General features: G+C 35.5%; 2 protein-coding genes across 2 annotated transcripts; one reads left to right on the top strand and one right to left on the bottom strand.

The window, feature by feature from the left end:
* Positions 1-256: 256 nt before the first annotated feature.
* On the bottom strand, positions 257-2,468 carry LOC128743244 (coiled-coil domain-containing protein 149). The gene is made up of 5 exons (XM_053839789.1): positions 2,263-2,468; positions 1,508-2,203; positions 1,349-1,430; positions 1,033-1,177; positions 257-964 (listed from the first exon to the last, which is right to left on the bottom strand). Exons 1-5 carry the CDS (start codon positions 2,395-2,397, stop codon positions 457-459), a joined length of 1,566 nt encoding a protein of 521 aa, XP_053695764.1. The 5' UTR covers positions 2,398-2,468; the 3' UTR covers positions 257-456.
* A 1,697-nt stretch (positions 2,469-4,165) lies between these two features.
* On the top strand, positions 4,166-18,358 carry LOC128739644 (zinc transporter zipt-7.2-like). Its single transcript, XM_053835140.1, has 3 exons — positions 4,166-4,232; positions 13,895-14,205; positions 18,224-18,358. Exons 1-3 carry the CDS (start codon positions 4,166-4,168, stop codon positions 18,356-18,358), a joined length of 513 nt encoding a protein of 170 aa, XP_053691115.1.
* Positions 18,359-19,361: the final 1,003 nt, after the last annotated feature.

Consider the following 19,361-nt stretch of genomic DNA (forward strand, 5'->3'; position numbering starts at 1 on the left):
ATTATTTAAATCTGTGTTTCTACCGATAATTTTGTAGCAGCATCATGCTTAACTGGCCCGTAATACTGGGATGACTGTATATCTGTTTTTCGTTTCCGTATTTGTTTGATGTTTTTTTTTATATTTTTTCCGAGTTACGAAATACAATGGTATTATAACGGTTTTTCTTTTCGGCTAAAGGTAAATTAAAAAAATCAAGTTACACAATCGCAATATACTCTAACAGTTTTAATTTTTATTGTATCGTACTAAATAAATTAGCGGTATTGTTTTTTCTTCTGTTAGCGTTTAGGTGCGTTCTTTCTTAGAGCATCGGTTGGTAAGGCTTCGAGGGACGACAATTTTCGTATGCTGTAGCACCTTTCCACTTGACTAGAAGTGCTAAAAATGCACATGTGCCTGTCTGCGTGAACATTCTTCCCATACTTGCAGAGTGATAACAGGTTCCTTCCGGTTTTAATTAGCGGAAATAGCACTGTCGTCCATGCCATCAATGAGTTGTTGTACAAGTGCGGCAATTTCAGGTGGTAATTCCGGAAGCTTTGATCCACTCGATTGCCATTTTATGTCGGCGTTGCCGTACGGGCCCAATCGTGTTCCGCCGATTTCTTCGCCATTGGAAGTGGAATCGGAAGACGACTCGTTGACGTACTCACGGTCACCTACTTCTGAGCAGCTTGGTAGACTTTTGTTGGATTCCGACGATAGAAGTTCTGCCGGTAGACCTTGAGATGTGTTAGAACTGGATGCTTCACAAGCCGCCCCTCCACCGCTATCACTGTACTGGGATTGGGCGGATACTTTAAGCTGTTTTAGTTCTTCGCTTACGTCAAGGTCAACAGTTGCTGAAGAGTAACCATTTAGCAGAATTTGCGACGGTGAAAGACAAGACACACCGGCTTCATTGTTGCCTGTTAAGGTGTTTATTCGTTGCTCCAGTTCGGCAATCTTGGCAGCCAACAATCTGCAGTATAAAAATATATCGGCATGATAAATGGATCATATTGGTGAGAATTGTAAAGGAAAACATACTTGTTGGTTTTCTTTTGATGTGATAGTGCTAAACTCTTGTCGTTGACGTTATCCAACAGCCCCCTGCAGAGTGATTTTAGTTCCGAAATGGTTGCTGCTTTGAGGGGAATCTCGTCCACGGTACCACGCTCCAGGAGTTTTTTAACTGTAATGGTAGCAATTGATTTTAACCTCTTCTGAGCTTTAACAGTAAATTAATAAATTAGAAAGTTTGTGTTATTTGAATGTTATTTCATAATATCGCTATTGATAATTTCTATTTTTATTGGTGTTTGACATCACAAATAGATGGGCAAACATGTAAACAAACTGTTACCTTGGGTATGAGACATGATCGTTTGATTATTACTACTGCCCAGCTTAATAATTCCTTTTTTTCGATTCGTGTCAAGCATGTTCTTTGGAAAAATAGTAAAAATATGCTAATTTGTTAGTCACACGTTAGTTTGAATGGCGCTAGAGAATTGATTGATACCTTGTACTTTGTGGCAGATTGTTTTGCTAATTCAAGCTCATTTTCCAAGTTGAGAATTTTTTCCTGCTGATATTTATTCTCCAAAATAAGTCCGTCGATGTCCAACATTTGCTGTTGTGATTTGTCACCTTTAAGCACGATTGATAGCTCATGGTTTAGACGATGGGCTTTGCACTTGTACGCATCCCGCTCCACAACAAGTTCCTCTTTTTCGTCCAGCAGCGCACGAAAATCGTACTGTAGTTGAGCGTTTTTCTTTTTAAGCTTTTCCATTTGACAAATTAGTTTGGATTTTTCTTTTTGAAAAAAGGTGGTACCATTTTCCTTGAGTATCATATCTTCCGCAGATTTGAACTTGCTGCAGATGGCCTGCAGATCGGTGTTTTTGGTTCGCAATACCTTTATGTCACCTTCTAATTCCAAAATACGCTGTCTCAGTGCTTCCACCTCGGTGCTTAATGACATGTTGTGTTGCCTGGTTTGGTTGACAATCAAGCTCACTGCGGAATTATGGCCGAGTCCGGTCTCCTGTAGTTCGGGACCATTCACGCTGTTTTTTAAGGCAGTGTAACGCATTTGAAGGGTTTCCGCCATAACTTTAAACTGATCCCGTTCCGAGCGGAATTTTTCCATTTCATTTTTCATTATTTTTAGCGCTTCTACCTTGCTTTGTAATTTCCGGTGAATAGCAGAAGTCTAAAAGAGTTTTCTCAAACATATATTAACCAGTTATAGGAAAATACGCTGTGAATTACCTCGGAATCAAACTGCTCCATATGTTGCTCGAAGTCAAAATCACCTGTTTTTACTGCCATGTTTGCAGTTTTACCTTCTCGTTTCTCAGTCCGTTTTTTACTATCTACAAAATAGTTTACCTCATGCGATATCATTGGAACTGTTCCGTTTTCGGTAATCAAAACACTACTATTTTACATATTTACACATTGGTCTTAGAAAGCAAGCAAAAATCAAATCATTGTTTGGTTTCACTCGTAAAGACAACAAATTGGGAAAATCGATTGATTTTCCTCCCTGCCTAGCTGCTGACTGAGTGGTGAAAGAGACAGCGTTATTTGTGTTTGTGCGTCATGTTGCAGCATAAACCGTAGTAAATATGTGACATTTCATAAACAAGATAAAGCAAGCGGAAAAGCATCGAACAACAGCCAAAGGATATATTGCTGAGTTGAAGCTTACAGTGGGGAAATGCCTTCAAAAATGAAATAATGGCATTTACACGTTTTAATTATATTATTTATAAAAAATAAATAAATATAAATATGAATAGAAACACTCGAATATCACATTATCTTCCCGATGCTAAGAGTCGCTTTTATTGGTTACGCTACTCCCTCGTAGGTTATTTAGCGTTTTATACAAGAGATTTAGATGCGCATGTGTTAAACTTGATTGTAGAAAGAAACCTATATTGGGAGCTTTTCGCCGTAAGCGACAACACTGAGATGTTGCATGATGGTGATACGCAACATGTTTGCGAGAATCGTAAAAATTGGTTTGCAAGTTTATCGTTGTAGCTTTGAATAACTCTTGTAGACTGTGAATTTGTCAAAAATAACTATGACCTAAAGTATGATGACTAGGACCTGACTTATGTTATTCAAGGGATAGTTTTTCGATATGAGTGAGTTTACCGTGTTTTTAATCGAAATTATCTTTGTTTGCTAACTACTGATTTTGCGGTTGCAACACCTGGATATTGATTTCAATTTTGATTGCAGATTTTGATTTCAATAGGTTGGTTAAAATGCTGGTGGAGCACTGTATTCGATTATTACACCAGTTTGTTAGAATTTCTTTTTCGAATATTGTTTAATTTTGATTGGCGCATTTTCAGTGCAACCGTTTTAAGCCATCTGCTATTTTTAGACATTTTGTGTGTGCTGGCAGTAATATAAGAGATACCAGAGGCACGTTTTGCTTCCCAACTTTATCCATCGTATTTTAAAAGATATCTGGTGGAAATGTTCCGAATCGCCTTTTGCAGGCACGTGGAATTTTTCACAATTTTCAATTTTTCTGTAGATGGCAGAAGGTTAAATAACATCGTACAGATGCGTTAAAAGTCGCATCATATTAGAAGTCACAACAGGGGTTCATCATGATTCTATGACGATTTGAAACCACGAACAGAAACCAGAAACGGATATCGGACCAATAAGTAAGATTTACCTAAGGGGAATATTTACCTGGATCAAATGTATTTTCACTAATTATCTATTAGATAAATCGACTACCTCAAATCTTTGTAGGGGAATGAGGTGGCCTTCATCATCAACATCAAGCTGAAAATTATTGGTTTGTTTTGAATGGTTAACAGTAAAATCTATGCATCCCTTAACCGTTATGTGTGCGACAAGCAAAAAACACATTTAGCAGGGCGACAAGGGTACCCGGGTACCCAAAATTGATATTGTAATAACATCAACATTTTTTTAACCGATTTTGATGAAATAGGTGTTATTTGATTTGTTAATTTTAAGTTAAGTTTTGTGTTAATTGGCCATTTGACCATTAAAAGACATATGGGACCCGAAAATCCGGAATTCCGACAGAGTGTCCGCTGTGAGGTAGAGAACAGCAGTCAGGCGGATATCAAAACTCTAGAAATTCATACAGTGAACTATTTCATATACTGAGATGTATCAGGTTGGCCATTCCGAAGTAGGTTTCTGCGGAGTCATGGGTGGCAAGTCTAGGATTGGCGGTAAAACCTAGCAATATGGGTATCAAAGTTCTTAGAATTGGTTCAGTAGGTGATTTTTTTTACATTTCGATGAATTTTGATTGGTTATTTCGAAAATGGTTTCTACAGGGTCGCTGATGATAGCGTAGGATTCAAGATAATGCTTAGAATTATCGGAACGGTTAAAAAATTAGAGCCATCCGTTATTGGAACCTGTTCCGAAATTACCAATCAGTACTAAACTGGCCACATCAGTTCAAAACATCTGAAAGATCCGCTAAACCAATTCTAATATTGGCTTAGGCACCCAACTGGCTATCTGTAACCCTACAGGAACCAAATTCTTGAATGGCCAATGCGATCTAAAGTGACCAGTTTATACCATTAGGTGAAAAAAGGGTTCACAATGTCAAGTTCAAAGCTGCTGATAAACACATCGCTGATATTCTTTCAAAACAAGCGACTTCCCACCTTTTACCGGACGCTGCTCCGGAATTACAGATTCCCAGGTACTATTTGTCATGTGATGGTGCAAATGCTTTATCATATCAAAACTAGATAAATGTACGAATCGAATACCACTGTACTGGTTTCATCCAAATCCGTTCAAAATAGCCAAAGTTATGAACATAGCAAATTATGGGTACCCGGGTACCCTTGTCGCTCTCCAACATAATAAAAAACCTGATTTAATCCACCTAGTGGTGAAAGTAACTTTTGTTATACGGTCTTACTTGCTATTTGAGATAGAAATCGACACGTCTTCGGAACATAATTCATCTATTGGTTAACGTTGCGTGGTGCGTTAGTTTACATACAATTTTTGAAAACTGGATAAGTTTACAAAAAGTCAACAAAATAGGAGAACTTATAATTTTTTATAGATACTTTTTTCATGAAATTACTGAATAAGGATAAGTAAGTTGTTACTAATTTGAGTAAGTGCAAGTAAAAGTAAGTAGTAAGAGGAAATATTATTCTTTATCATATACATTGCCTACTAAAGATCCAGTTTATAGGTTTTTGAACTATGCATAATTTCCTGTAATGCCATTCTATTTGATTCACATCAATAAAGTTTTCTTGAATAAATTTCATCAATTTTTATTAACCTTTGGCTACTTACGCTGTTGCATATTGTACAGCACGTGTAGGTATTTGAACGCCATTTTATTATTAAGTTACAAATCGTTGTTTATCTAACATATATTTTTCAATAAACTTGTTATGAGCAAAATGTCATAAATATTCAATGCATAAATACTTTAAATTGTTGAGAAAATAGATTAGCATAAACTGACATCACAGAAACGAAGCAATCAGCATGTGAGGTGTACCAGAATTAGCCCTAACTGGAATTTTCTCTTGTTTCTTCATATGGAAAATTGGTATCTGTATACACAGCAAAACAATCAGCAAATGTAAAATGTTTAATATGTATCCATCTGTTGGTGGTCGAGTAATTCGGGGTTAAAATTAGGGTATTTTTTATAATCAAAGTTCTACAGTTCCTAAACAAGCAAACATGGAGGTATACTGTATTCAGCAAAGTTGTGTATTTTTACTATTTGTACGACTTTGTAATACATGAAAAAGTCATGCAACAATTACAAAAAGAGCTAAAATAGCAAAACTGCTTTTACAAATTCATATACAATAAATAAGATTTTTCTATCTTCGTTGAAGAGATAGAAGGTTACCGTCTTCAGTAAAATTTCTTGTAATAATATGGTCTAAAACTTGGTGTCAATGTGTTATATTGAAACTGAAGAAAAATATTTTTTTTATTTCACTTTAAATTTTACCAGACGATAGAGCATTCAATTTCAAGAAACTCTTCCAAAAGTTTGATAAACCTAAAACCAAGTTTCCCCAGTCAAAACTCTAGTACGGACGCTTTTTTTGGTTTTGGGCTATTATGCGCGCGAGTGTTACAAAAATTGGCGCGAGTGTTAGAGGGTTAATAACTCTTGACCGGCAAAAACTTCTAAAATTTTGGAGATATATTTACAGCATAAAATCTCTAATTGGATGCCAAAATATTTTAAACTAGATAAATTATCGTAGATGAAATCGTTATAAATCATTGTAAATTTTAATGGATTGTACACGATTGCTCATAACTATCAAATTAAACGTCCAATCAAAAAACAAATCAATAGTGATTTATTAGGATATATTATCATTTAAATGAGACTAATAGCGCATAAATCGGTTTGGCCATCTCTGAGATACAGGCGATAATTATTACCTTGTCAAAACAAGTTTTTTAAGCATTACTTTTAAATTACGTATTTGTTTTCAGTAAAAATTCCTGAACAATTTAGCTTTCATTTGGTACTAAATCGTTGAAATCGGTTGAGCGGTTGCAGAGAAAACCGTGTCACGTATTTTCCACATTTTTGCTTATAATTTTTAAACAAAACATTGAATCACGAAACAGCTCAATAGCGATCTACAATAATACCTTTCAAACAACAGGAAAATCGAACGAATCGGTTCAGCCATCTCCGAGAAACAGGCGATAGAAAAAATCATTACACACACACACACACACACACACACACACACACACACACACACACACACACACACACACACACACACACACACACACACACACACACACACACACACAAACACACACACAAACACACACAAACACACAAACACACACAAACACACAAACACACACAAACACACACAAACACACACACACACACACATTGCTCAAATCGTCGAACCCTATTGATTGGTATATGTGACATGGCCCTCCGGGCCTCGGATCAATTTCGTGTTTTTCGACCAAATTTTAAACCTTTGTTATACTATAACAAAGGTAAAAATTCTTAAAAATAAAAAAGTGCCTCTCATTGCTAATCCCCTTAATGGATAATTACCAAATTACCTCAATTACTTTAGATCAACGAGGTTTACGACGTCGCAAAATTTCAATGACGTATGTTTTAAATTGAATGAGTTATAACTATTTCAAAACTGAAAAGATACCCGAGCACTCTGTCGCACACGTGGCGGTTAAAAGTAGTATAAACAAGATGATCCAGTGTAAAAACTCTTCAAAAATGCTGCTTCAATTGAACCATTCAGTGTAAAATTAATTAGGGTTGAAAATTACAGTCTGTTATTTGTTCGGCTCTGATTCGTTAAATCGATAGCTTATTTTTTTATCTATCGAAACACTTTGGAAATACTCAAAACAGGATAAAACGAAACGAAAAGTACAAAAAAAAACGTTTTAGGCGAAACGTTTTAAGGCGAAAGGTAAACAGTGCGGCAAGAATTACCGTTCAAAATGAAAAATTTTTACTAGATGAAAATTTGTTATGAGGCGCATGTGCAAAGTAGCCCTGCCTGGGGCTAATAAACCTCTAATTTACTTGTTGTTCTAGGGAAACCCCGAAAAGGTAATATTGCATGCTGATAATATTCTACGTAGGTATTTAGAATGCTGATGATATGTATGCGTAAATATACCATAGTGAAAATATGGTGTAAAAATAATTGAAAATAATATAAAATAAATATACAGACAAAAAATGAATTTTCTGATTCAATTATATTGTACCAATAGTTGCGCTAATGTTCCCTTAATTAGGTTTGGTGTTCCTTTAATTGTATTATTCCGTATACATTGCTAGGTTGTTAGGTGTAAAACATTGTAGCGCAACTAAAGGAATGAGCGCCTATAGTTGTGTACTCCAACTGCGCCTATAGTTGCGTTAGATTTTAGAAAATCGGCATTTTAGCAAATAATGCTTTAATTTTAAATGGTGTAGTCTAACTACCAATACTCCTAAGAACTTACTTTATATAACGAACGTAATTGTTTTGTTTAAAATGCTACGGTAACGGAAATTACTATTGGTACTACCACAACTATTGGATCAACTACCCTACTGAATAACTTTGTAAAACACTAAAACAGTTGTGTGTAAATTTATTGTGCATAATGGATTCTTAAATAGTTTTTTTGGACAAATTTTTATATTTTGCAATCAGTAAGAAATAACTAGTTACTATATTAAGCAAAATTGCTCATTTTAGTATGCTCCGAAAAAAAAAAATTTTTTTTGGCGCCTTAAAAAACAAAAGTTTGTATCACCCTAATATGTGGATTCACGATCATACTAATAGTGCAAACAGATGCGCTATATTTTATTACTAAATTCTTTCAGAGACACCAACCTTCCAAAATTACACAGTTTTTGCGTAAATGCTAATATAATCGCGGTTTTTCGATTCGGTACCACTGTGAAGCGCTTGGAATGAGAAAGAAGATGCGGTGACGGGTTGCGATAGAGAAGGGGTGGGTATATGGGGTATAGGGAGTGATGGGGTTAAAAGGCTAGTATTACGGAAGCAGAGAGATCGAGAGAAGGCGAAAAAGAGGGCGTCAAAGAGGGAGCCAGAGAGGGCGAAAGAGAGGTTGATAGAGAGGGCGAAAGAGAGGTTGATAGAGATGGCGAAATAGAGGACGAAAAAGGGGGTGAAAAGGAGGGCGCAAGAGAGGACGATAGAGAATGAGAGAGAAGAACGAGAGAGAGAGAGAGAGCGAATGAGAGGTAGAGAATGTGAGAGGGAGAGAGATAATGAGAGATACATAAATAGAGAGATAGAAATCGAGTTAGAGAATGAGAGATAGATAGATAGATAACTAGGGAGATAGAAATAGACATAGAGAGAGATAGGGAGATATAGATAGGTTGATAGAGACATAGATAGATAGATGTCGCACCGTCACACAGTGGGACGGTTTCAAAAATAGTGATACATAAGTACACTGAAGTCGCTTTTTACGTGTTTTTTTACGCGACTATTTTTACGCGAATTACGGAATTTACGCGGTTTTTTACGCGAATTTCGGAATTTACGCGATTTTCGGAATTCACGCGGTTTTTACGCGAATTTCGGAATTTAAGTGGTTTTTTACGCGATTTTCGGAATATACGCGGATGTGCTCAAAACGTCTATTTTTTCGCGTAGTGTTGAAATCCAGAAAGCTTTTTTTTACGCGAAATTTTGTTTTTTTTACGCGAATTTCGGAATTTACGCGGTTTTTTTACGCAATTTTCGGAATTTACGCGGTTTTTTACGCGAATTTCGAAATTTACGCGGTTTTTTGACGCGAATTTCGGAATTTACGCGGTTTTACCTTTGTTATACTATAGCAAAGGTTTTTACGCGGTTTTGATTTACGCGGGACGTATCCTTCGCGTAAAAAGCCTCGAAACCTTAGTTGCTTAGTTGCTTCGGAAAGTTTCTTCATTCAAAAAGCACTTTCTAGTGATGAAAAAATATTCAAATATTAGGGTGTCCCTAATCATATACAAAAAATATTTTCTCTATTTTAAGTCAGAAATGATTGCTACCCACACAAAAGTTGTAGCTAAAATATTTTCAAGAAACTTTGTTGAATACTGAAGATTTCCATCTCTTACATGAAAGAAGTTATAAAGTCAAACACTTAGGAACCCCCTAAAACAGTTTTTTCGATCTAGCTCTTTAATAACGCTTCGTATGCTTTTCAAATGTTCTAAAAAATTATTAATCACATTAAATTGCACATTTTCGTCGAAGACAGTAATGCTCTATCTTTTTCCCTTTAGCAGCTATCACTGGTTTTTTAATTTCTACATGTAATCTTTAAGGGGGTATGAGCAGCTAATCTCACTTAGTTTTTGTCAATCAATTTATGCTGTATCCCACCATATACAACTTAGGGTGGAATACTGTGGAACATCTGAGAAAAGTTACCATGAAGGCAGCCGTTTTTAAAGCTGAAAATTATGGAAACCATGGTTTTGTACCGTTTCACGCTATGTCATAAGGTTTCGAAGCTATTACTTATGTCTCACTATTTTTGAAACCGTCCCACTGTGCGTCGGATGCAGCAGTCTCTCACATGCAAACAACTAATCTACCAGCTTTTTAGGATAACCAAAACTTAGGGCGAGTAAGAACAGCATATGTTCACAAATTCGTGTATTTTGATTTCTTTTTATAATCTTCACAGTCTACACTGTAAATCGATTTTGCTAGTTATTTCATATTGGATTGGCAACACATCATACTAAACGCATTTGAATGATGTTTGCCAATGTATAGTCAATGTATAGATTCTCATCATGGTGCTAGCTATACCGACGAGAATGTCGCAAAATCGATTAGAGGTAAAGCTAGCTGTTACAATTTACTGTAATCGGAAAACAGTAAGCCACTGTATCAACAATTCGAAGAATATGATGTACATTTGTATTGATGATTCAAGTTGAAAATATCGTACAGCTATGCAAATTTTGTTGTCGCGACAATTCCGTGAAAAACTGTTTAGTCTCGGCAAGATGAACATTGAGAGCAGCCAGCAACAGCAATGTCTCGAGATCTTTGAGCCACAAACACGAATCGGTCCCAATAGGCGGATTATTCAGGTGGAAAGCAACGTGAACCAATGCTAATTTTGTTATTTCGTTCTTATTCTGTGAAAAAATGTTTAGCAAAGGTAAAATAAACATTGTAAACGGTAACCGTAATATCTTGCGCTCTTTGGGCCACACTTCACGTGGGAGGCTCCGTAAGGGTTTATACTAATCAAACTCTTCCGCACCCTTCCATTGTTGTACTGACTTTTGCATTGCCATCGATGGAACTTTTCGCTAGGATCTTTTTGTAGCTTGCTCATTTTTCTAACCGACACTGCATTTGTTTGAATCATATTTCTCAATTATTCAATAGCTAATTCGATTGGATGTAGCTACTCATTCACTCTCGAAAAACAAACGTTTTCCATACTTTTAGGAAGTATTCTTTCGATTCGGCGATGAGATTTTAGATTTATCTCTGGTGACGTCAATTGCTACCGTGTTTTACATCCCTTCTAGATTATGTATATCTATGTGGTGCTTATGAATGAATCGCTGATGGTAGCAGGAATATTTCCTGCGAACCTCATCTAACTTTCGTAATTTCAATATCACTGCGTGCGGCTGATTTGAAAAGTTATTTTTTCTGCACATAAAGCAATATATATGTGTCACTATTTATACACGCATTTGGGATGCAGAAGCTTAATAGAATCGATGTTCTAGGCAACTAGAAACAATCATGCGTCGTTCCGCAATCATGTTGCTCATTTGTAAACAGGTATTTTTTACATAACAATTGGTTTGCTTCAAAATCGATCGTCATTCAGCCGTTCTATGGTGAGTAGTAGGTAAACAACATAACCGAATGGAAACCTAATTGCCGGAAAAATTCAACTCATGCTTCGTCAAATTCGACAAGTCACGCAACTGTGAGAAAGGCCATCCCGGCGCGATGTAAACGAGTAGCATTGTAGTTCGTTAACCCATTATGTCCTAGCGTATGATGTATCATACCCCGTCTTCAAAATCTGTTAACTGCTGAATTTCAATAGTTAGCATTGTTAATATATCACTACAAGAGAGATAAGACATCAATCTGATGTGTTTGAGAGATAATCTGTCAGTTTTTGTCATTTCATCTGTATTTTCAATTGTGCAAAGTTGTGATAAATGGCAGAAAAAATGGTGAAAAAAACTTTGTCTCTAAAACGCATGAAAATGTCTATATTTTGTGACGAAACATTACCTGGAATGTAAAATGATATTCATATGTAAAGTCTATCACAAAATTCGAAAAGAAATACTTTGTAATTTGTTTGTTTGAAACTGAGCATATGAAATATAAAACCTGCGATTTTTTTGCCTTGAAACCATTCCAAATGACGATTTTAAGTTTCCCGACACATTCGATACATAATATAATGGATTACACAGTTTCACTTCATTTGGTCCGAATTTAGGTATACCCGGGTCACAATGGGTTAATGCTGAACGCAGAAAAGCTACACCTGTAATACCTAATCTGTTTACATCCATCTGGTTCCGACAGCAAATTCAGGTTATACTAACTAAGTGCTTATTATACGTTTCTTGGTGCATAAATATTTTATTATGTAAAAAACAGATTGACATCATAATCCTTCCTATGATGAATTCGTAAGAATAGATTTTTGGAAAGCAAGATTTTTATAAAATACCAAATTGGATTCTGGATCTCAGTTTATTATTGGACTGCTGTTAATCAAACAAACAATTATTTTCTTTTATTTTTTGTGTACATGACTTTCATAATTGGTACAATATAAGAAAGGTCGTTTGTTTAAAACACCGTAAATTTCAGTTAGTGAACAATTGGCGAATTTATTGAAAATCGCCCTCGATTGATTCCAACTGGAGCATTTTGCGGCGCGTGCAACCTGTACAGCTGTATTAAGCTCGCATAGCCACAGGTTCTAAGCACCTGCAGTTGAAAGCATAATAATCGAATTATTGATTGAAACAGCTGGCCGCAGCATATACCTAGTTGGCTTGTTCTCCGACCAGTCCACTAACCAATCCGTAGACAAAAGCACTCTGAACCGCATGCACCGGTATACCGGTCGGTGTATCGGCAAGCGATTTCAACTGGAGACTTACCCGTGCGGTAGGTCAGGGTCATATTTCCGGCATTTCCCGGCGAAAAGCCGCAACTCACAACAAATATCCGCACGTGGTTTCATAACAGTTGCTAACGACTTTCTTCCGTCGGTTGCTATAGGATTTATGGTAAGCTAGGGAGGGGGGCGGTGTGTTGTTTTTCATTTAAGTTTTTCAGGAGTATTTTTTTCTGGCAGGTTTATCGGCTGATGTTGATTGTTTTTTTTTTGCTCAAAACCAACATGGTATAGTTTGTTCTACAAGAGTACAAAAGAAGTTCTATTCTTATTTCAGTATGTTTTAGCAATCGAAAAGTTTTCATTTTGGATTTTCTTCGTTTAAACAAATCGATTAAAGAAATTCAAGATTTAAAAAAAACATTCAAAGGAAAATCGTTAAAAGTTATAATCAATGTGAGCTATGCTAGAGTGTTACTATAAAAAAACAGCACGAGCTAAAAATCAACAGTTTGATCAGTTTCTATACCAACAACAAAAGGTGCATGTTCTTGTGCATTAACAAAACCAAACAACAAGTGGATGAGTATAAATTAAGCTCGATTCATTGATGAAGTTTGTAATATAGCTTCAAAATAAAGCGCATGACAGAAAGTAGTTCATTCATTTTGTCTAAACCATAGCAACCATAACGTAGTTATATTTGTGCTCAAATTTCATTGATAAAAAAACGATATGATCACATAGCAACTGATACAGGTTGGACAGTTCCTATGGTAATAACAAAAAAGCCTGTTGCTTTGTAACTGATCAACAGGTTGATCAGTTGCTATGGTAACAACAAAAAAGCCTGTTGCATTGCAAATATTTACAAATTTGAATGACGCTTTGTTAAGTAAACAAAAACAAATTGGTTTTCGATACATGTCAACAGGTTTCATTAACAAAGTTTGTGATGTAGTTATAAAACATAAAGCGCATGACAGAAAGCAAACACTTCTAAGTCATAGCAACTAACTAAGGACCTAGTTTGTTGAATTTGAAATTGATTTTTCACTCTTTTCGCAGCGTTTGACCAGAAAGGACGAACTTTATCGAAGGTGCCAGTGAAAATTAAGTGCCAATTTCAAAATTGAGTCCAGTAAGCTAAATCATACGATAACGAGGTAAGCTGCATGGTTTTGGATTGAATTTAACGTTTTCGTAGATCAAGAGCCACCGGGTGATGGTGGCGAGCCTCAGGCTGAGCCGGAGGCTGAACCCATTTCTGAACAATCTGCTCCGGATGGTCCCCCTTCGATCGCTGTAGAAGAACCCGCAGAAGGGCATTCCGGAGGTGATAACCACGACAGTGACGACCACAATGAACATGAACACGCTCACGATCACGATCATGATCACGACCACAGTCACGAAGAGGATCATGAGCATGATCATGACCATGAACAAGAGCATGCTCATGAAACAGAAGAAGAAGAGGAACAGGAAGAGGAAATATCCGAAGAGGATCTACTCCAGGTAATTCCAAAACGGTACAGAGACCCCAAAAATGTATTATTTTCAAAAAGGTAACTTGTAACCTTGATAAAAGTGCCATTTTTGCCGTCATGATTTTTTAATTGCGTCTTAACTAGAGTTACAGTGACTGCAGCACTAACACGATTAGATGATTGGTTTGCACCAAGTTCTCGTTTGAAGAGTTTCACTGTCGAAATGTTTATTGCGCATCATTGTTTTTCACCCTTCACTATGTTGCTGATTTATTTTTAGACCTTGAGCTTTGATTAATCGATACTTTATCGTGTGCTTAAGAATTTTTTTTCCTGTTTGCTTATGATACAAAACGGTTGCAGTTTTTCAATAGAAATAACTTTCGTTTGTAGCTTGTAGTTTTACAATAAGATTAAGATTCGTCTATAAATATAGAATGTACAGTACACAGAATGTACACATTTCAATCATAAGATTTTCATACGGTTTTTTGGCAAATTTGCTGTCTATCTCAATGGATTCTATCTGAAAGTCAATTTAAAAAAGAAGAAGTGTTCGATTGTTATTTTAACTGGAATATTTTTTCCCACGGGGGTTGTGGGTTTGTTGGAAAATATGCGCCGCAGTATTGTAATTGTAGCCTTTTAAAATTTTTTTGTGGCTTTTCTCCAGTCACAATACATTACGAAGTGAAATCGATGTGGTCCCTCTTACCCCACCGGGTCTTCTTACCCCTTGTTCCCCTACACATAGCTGTAACTTTGTCGAGTTTTAGAATTTATCCAATCGGCTTTAGAAACATATGTTAAAATGTAATTCTTTCAATTTTTTTTTCAATTAAAACATCAATTTTTTTCAGTCGAGAAACTTCTATTCTCCTTAATTCTACTAATACAAAATTTCCAGGTATTTTGAAAAAAATATATGAACATCAAGGACCAACATAAACTATTTTGAATAATAGATATCAAATTGACATTTGTCTTCTTTGCTGTATAGGTACCTTTTTCGTTCTAAATTGAATTTTATCTATTTTAAAAAAAGTTAACGTTTACTACTGATTTATTTATTTATTTACTATTTGAGGGGGCTTTCAACCGTTGGTTGGTTCGCCCCAAGTTTACTACCGATGTTCATCCACATAGAAACGAACAATTTTAACACATTTCTTACTCTTAGTTGTAGTCAATTTTCCACATTCCAGACACAAATGGGGAAAACATATAGCAAAAGCCGTATGTACCGTGTACCCCCGCTGGTATGACCTCCTTTAATGTAAACATTTTTAAGCTGAACCCTGGTGATATGAATGCTTTCACTTTAAAGACTGATCAAGCGTCATACACAATTGACAGTTAAGTTGGCCCAAATTGTAACAAAACAAAAAACCTTAATACGTTTCCTCTTGCTCAGAAACTTTGGCAATATAGCTCATATGCAACTTACCACTCTCCAGTACCCAAAGAGATAGTTTTAGTCGAAACTGCCGAGCCAATTCCCTGTTCTACAATCTACAATACAAAAGTTGTGCATTTCAAAACGATTGTTTTCGTCAAATTAAAACAATAAGTTTATAGGGTGTGCGCCTTGCGCATATGTGACAATGTATAGAGTTACCAAATATTCAGATTAAACGAGGTGTTCTTCTTATTAGCGACTGTTCACAGTATAGCCAAAAACATATTCTCATTTGACTTACTCTTGAAGTCAAAGAAAGCCAACTCATGTGAGGGTAGCATTTTCGATCTCGTAGCGAAAAGCATTCCGATGTTCTCACCTATCGCATTCGACAATTCAACAGCGGCAGGTGTGTGAGCTGATTTGCATAGGAAACTTTGCTGACACAGTGAAAATTGGTTAGTGCTTGTGAATAGAAAGACTAAATTGAAAGTCTGTCTAGGCAAGGAAATTTTCACTTTGAATAATAAATTATATTATTGCTTGTGTTGCTGTTGCGAAATAATCCTCGTTCTGTCGACTTTGGCCATTATGAATATAAAGTAAAGTTTGATATTAACATTCTTGACATGAGTAATTCTCGCTGAAACGGGTCTACTACTAACACGAGGTTTTCAAATACTGGAACTTTTGCGCTTAATTGGTTGAAAATGGTTACAAAATAAGAACTACACTTTTGATACCTCGAAATAGGACCCTTCGTTTAAAAAAAGTTGAATTTTGAGCAAACCTTAAGGCCTATATCATGTGATATATCATATATTTGCCATGAAACAACTAACAAATGGCCCGGTTCTGTAAAGAAGAACAGGGCTTTCAAACCGATTTTCATTTTTAGACCACCATTGGAAAGCTGAGAAAAATGATAGGTATAAGAAACATTCATAAAATTAGGTGTGCAATGGCATTAACTGAATAAAACAATCAGTTATTTGTAGCAAGGTTCACAATTTTCATATAATTATTGTGATATTTCCAAAATTTGCTATGAAACAAACTAGAAACGACACGGTTTTGTAAAGAGGAGAGATAGGGCTTATAAACGAAGTGAAAAAAAAAATTGGCGGCCATCTTGGACTTGGCAGCCATGTTGGATTTTATTATTGGTTTTCGTCGTGATCCCCCCAACTGATTTTAATTTCAAGACCACCATCAGAAAGCTGAGAAAAAATGCTATACGGAACATTCATCAGGTTAGGTGTGCAATGGCATTAACTAAATAAAGCAATTAATTTTCTGTAGCAAGATATCCCATTATATGAGAGTTGTAAACCTTGATACAGATAATTAATTGTTTCGTTTATTTAATGCTACTACCTACACATATAATTTGATGAATGTTTCTTATAATTTTTTCTCAGCTTTCCGATGGTGGTTTTAAAATTAAAATCAATCATGATGAAAGCGGCGATTTATTGTTAAAATTCAACAACGATTTTTTCTACTTCGTTTATAAACCCTATCTCTTCTCTTTACAAAACCGTGTCGTTTGTAGTTTGTTTTATAGCTAATTTTGAAAATATCACAAGAATTTTATATGAAAATTTTGAACTTTGCTACAAATAACTGGTTGTTTTATTAAGTTAATGCCATTGCATACATAATTTTATGATTGTTTCTTATATCATTTTTTCTCAGCTTTTCAATGGTGGTCTCAATGAAAATCGGTTGGGGGGCTCATGGTGAAAACGGCAATTTTTTGATAAAATCCAATATGGCGACCAAATCCAAGATGGCCGCTAAAATTTTTTTACTCCGTTTTAAAGCTCTGTTCTTCTTTACAGAACCGGGCCATTTGTTAGTTGTTTCATGGCAAATTTATGAAAAGGTTTGCTCAAAATTCAATTTTTTTTTGAAACTGTTAGGCCCCTTGGCGACCGAGGGGTCCACTATTTCGAGGTATCAAAAGTGTAATTCTTACTTTTTAACCAGTTTCAACCAATTAAGCGCAAAAGTTACAATATTTGAAAACCTCGTATCAGTAGTGGCCTCGTTTCAGCGAGAATTACTCACATGGCTTTTATGCTGAAATCAATACTTAAATCCAAATGCCAAACCGTAAATTTTCAAAGTACATGATTTTGAAAATCCTAATTTTATGAGTTTTGTTCCATGAACAACATTTTGTAACAAAACTATATTTTGCCTTTTATCTTAAAGAACTCTATTTTTAAATTTTAGCCTGAAGCTTGTTTTGTGATTGAAATAGAAAGCTTAAAATTTCCGATGAAAAGTATAAAAAATGAAATGGTGAAAAGTAAATTTTAACTTATTTTCATAACCTACTTTATCAAATTGTGCGCATAGTTTTTATTTTTATAGAAAATTTTCAAGGTTATTTCATAAAGTTAATCTTTTTTCATATCTCATTTTACTGTTATCTACTTCTATCTATCTACTATCTACTTCTGCGAACTAAAAGCGGACAATAACCTTTTTTGATACTATAAAATAGTTAGATCTAAATATAGTTAGATAGTTAGATTGAATAAAAGCAGCGCGTATGGACATTGTACCATCCAGTTAGCTTTGTCTAACAAACCCGTTGTTGTATGTTCGAATAGACATTACCCTTCTCTATCGACAGACTTCGCAGCCGGTTACTAAAGCACATGACAACTACGAGACTAGTGAAACAATCCTACTGACTCTAGCAGCACCACCCAGCCAGTATTCTAGTAACCGGCTACGAAGTCTGTCGATAGAGAAGGGTAATGTCTAAGACAGATATACCCAAGGATTTTTTGAGGGACTGCAAACTGAAAACAGCGTTCAAAAATTCCCCAGTGAATAAGAATAAGAACAAGAACAAGAACAAGAACAAGAACAAGAACAAGAACAAGAACAAGAACAAGAACAAGAACAAGAACAAGAACAAGAACAAGAACAAGAACAAGAACAAGAACAAGAACAAGAACAAGAACAAGAACAAGAACAAGAACAAGAACAAGAACAAGAACAAGAACAAGAACAAGAACAAGAACAAGAACAAGAACAAGAACAAGAACAAGAACAAGAACAAGAACAAGAACAAGAACAAGAACAAGAACAAGAACAAGAACAAGAACAAGAACAAGAACAAGAACAAGAACAAGAACAAGAACAAGAACAAGAACAAGAACAAGAACAAGAACAAGAACAAGAACAAGAACAAGAACAAGAACAAGAACAAGAACAAGAACAAGAACAAGAACAAGAACAAGAACAAGAACAAGAACAAGAACAAGAACAAGAACAAGAACAAGAACAAGAACAAGAACAAGAACAAGAACAAGAACAAGAACAAGAACAAGAACAAGAACAAGAACAAGAACAAGAACAAGAACAAGAACAAGAACAAGAACAAGAACAAGAACAAGAACAAGAACAAGAACAAGAACAAGAACAAGAACAAGAACAAGAACAAGAACAAGAACAAGAACAAGAACAAGAACAAGAACAAGAACAAGAACAAGAACAAGAACAAGAACAAGAACAAGAACAAGAACAAGAACAAGAACAAGAACAAGAACAAGAACAAGAACAAGAACAAGAACAAGAACAAGAACAAGAACAAGAACAAGAACAAGAACAAGAACAAGAACAAGAACAAGAACAAGAACAAGAACAAGAACAAGAACAAGAACAAGAACAAGAACAAGAACAAGAACAAGAACAAGAACAAGAACAAGAACAAGAACAAGAACAAGAACAAGAACAAGAACAAGAACAAGAACAAGAACAAG

The sequence above is a fragment of the Sabethes cyaneus genome, chromosome 3, assembly GCF_943734655.1.
Source record: "Sabethes cyaneus chromosome 3, idSabCyanKW18_F2, whole genome shotgun sequence".
Lineage (NCBI taxonomy): Eukaryota > Metazoa > Arthropoda > Insecta > Diptera > Culicidae > Sabethes > Sabethes cyaneus.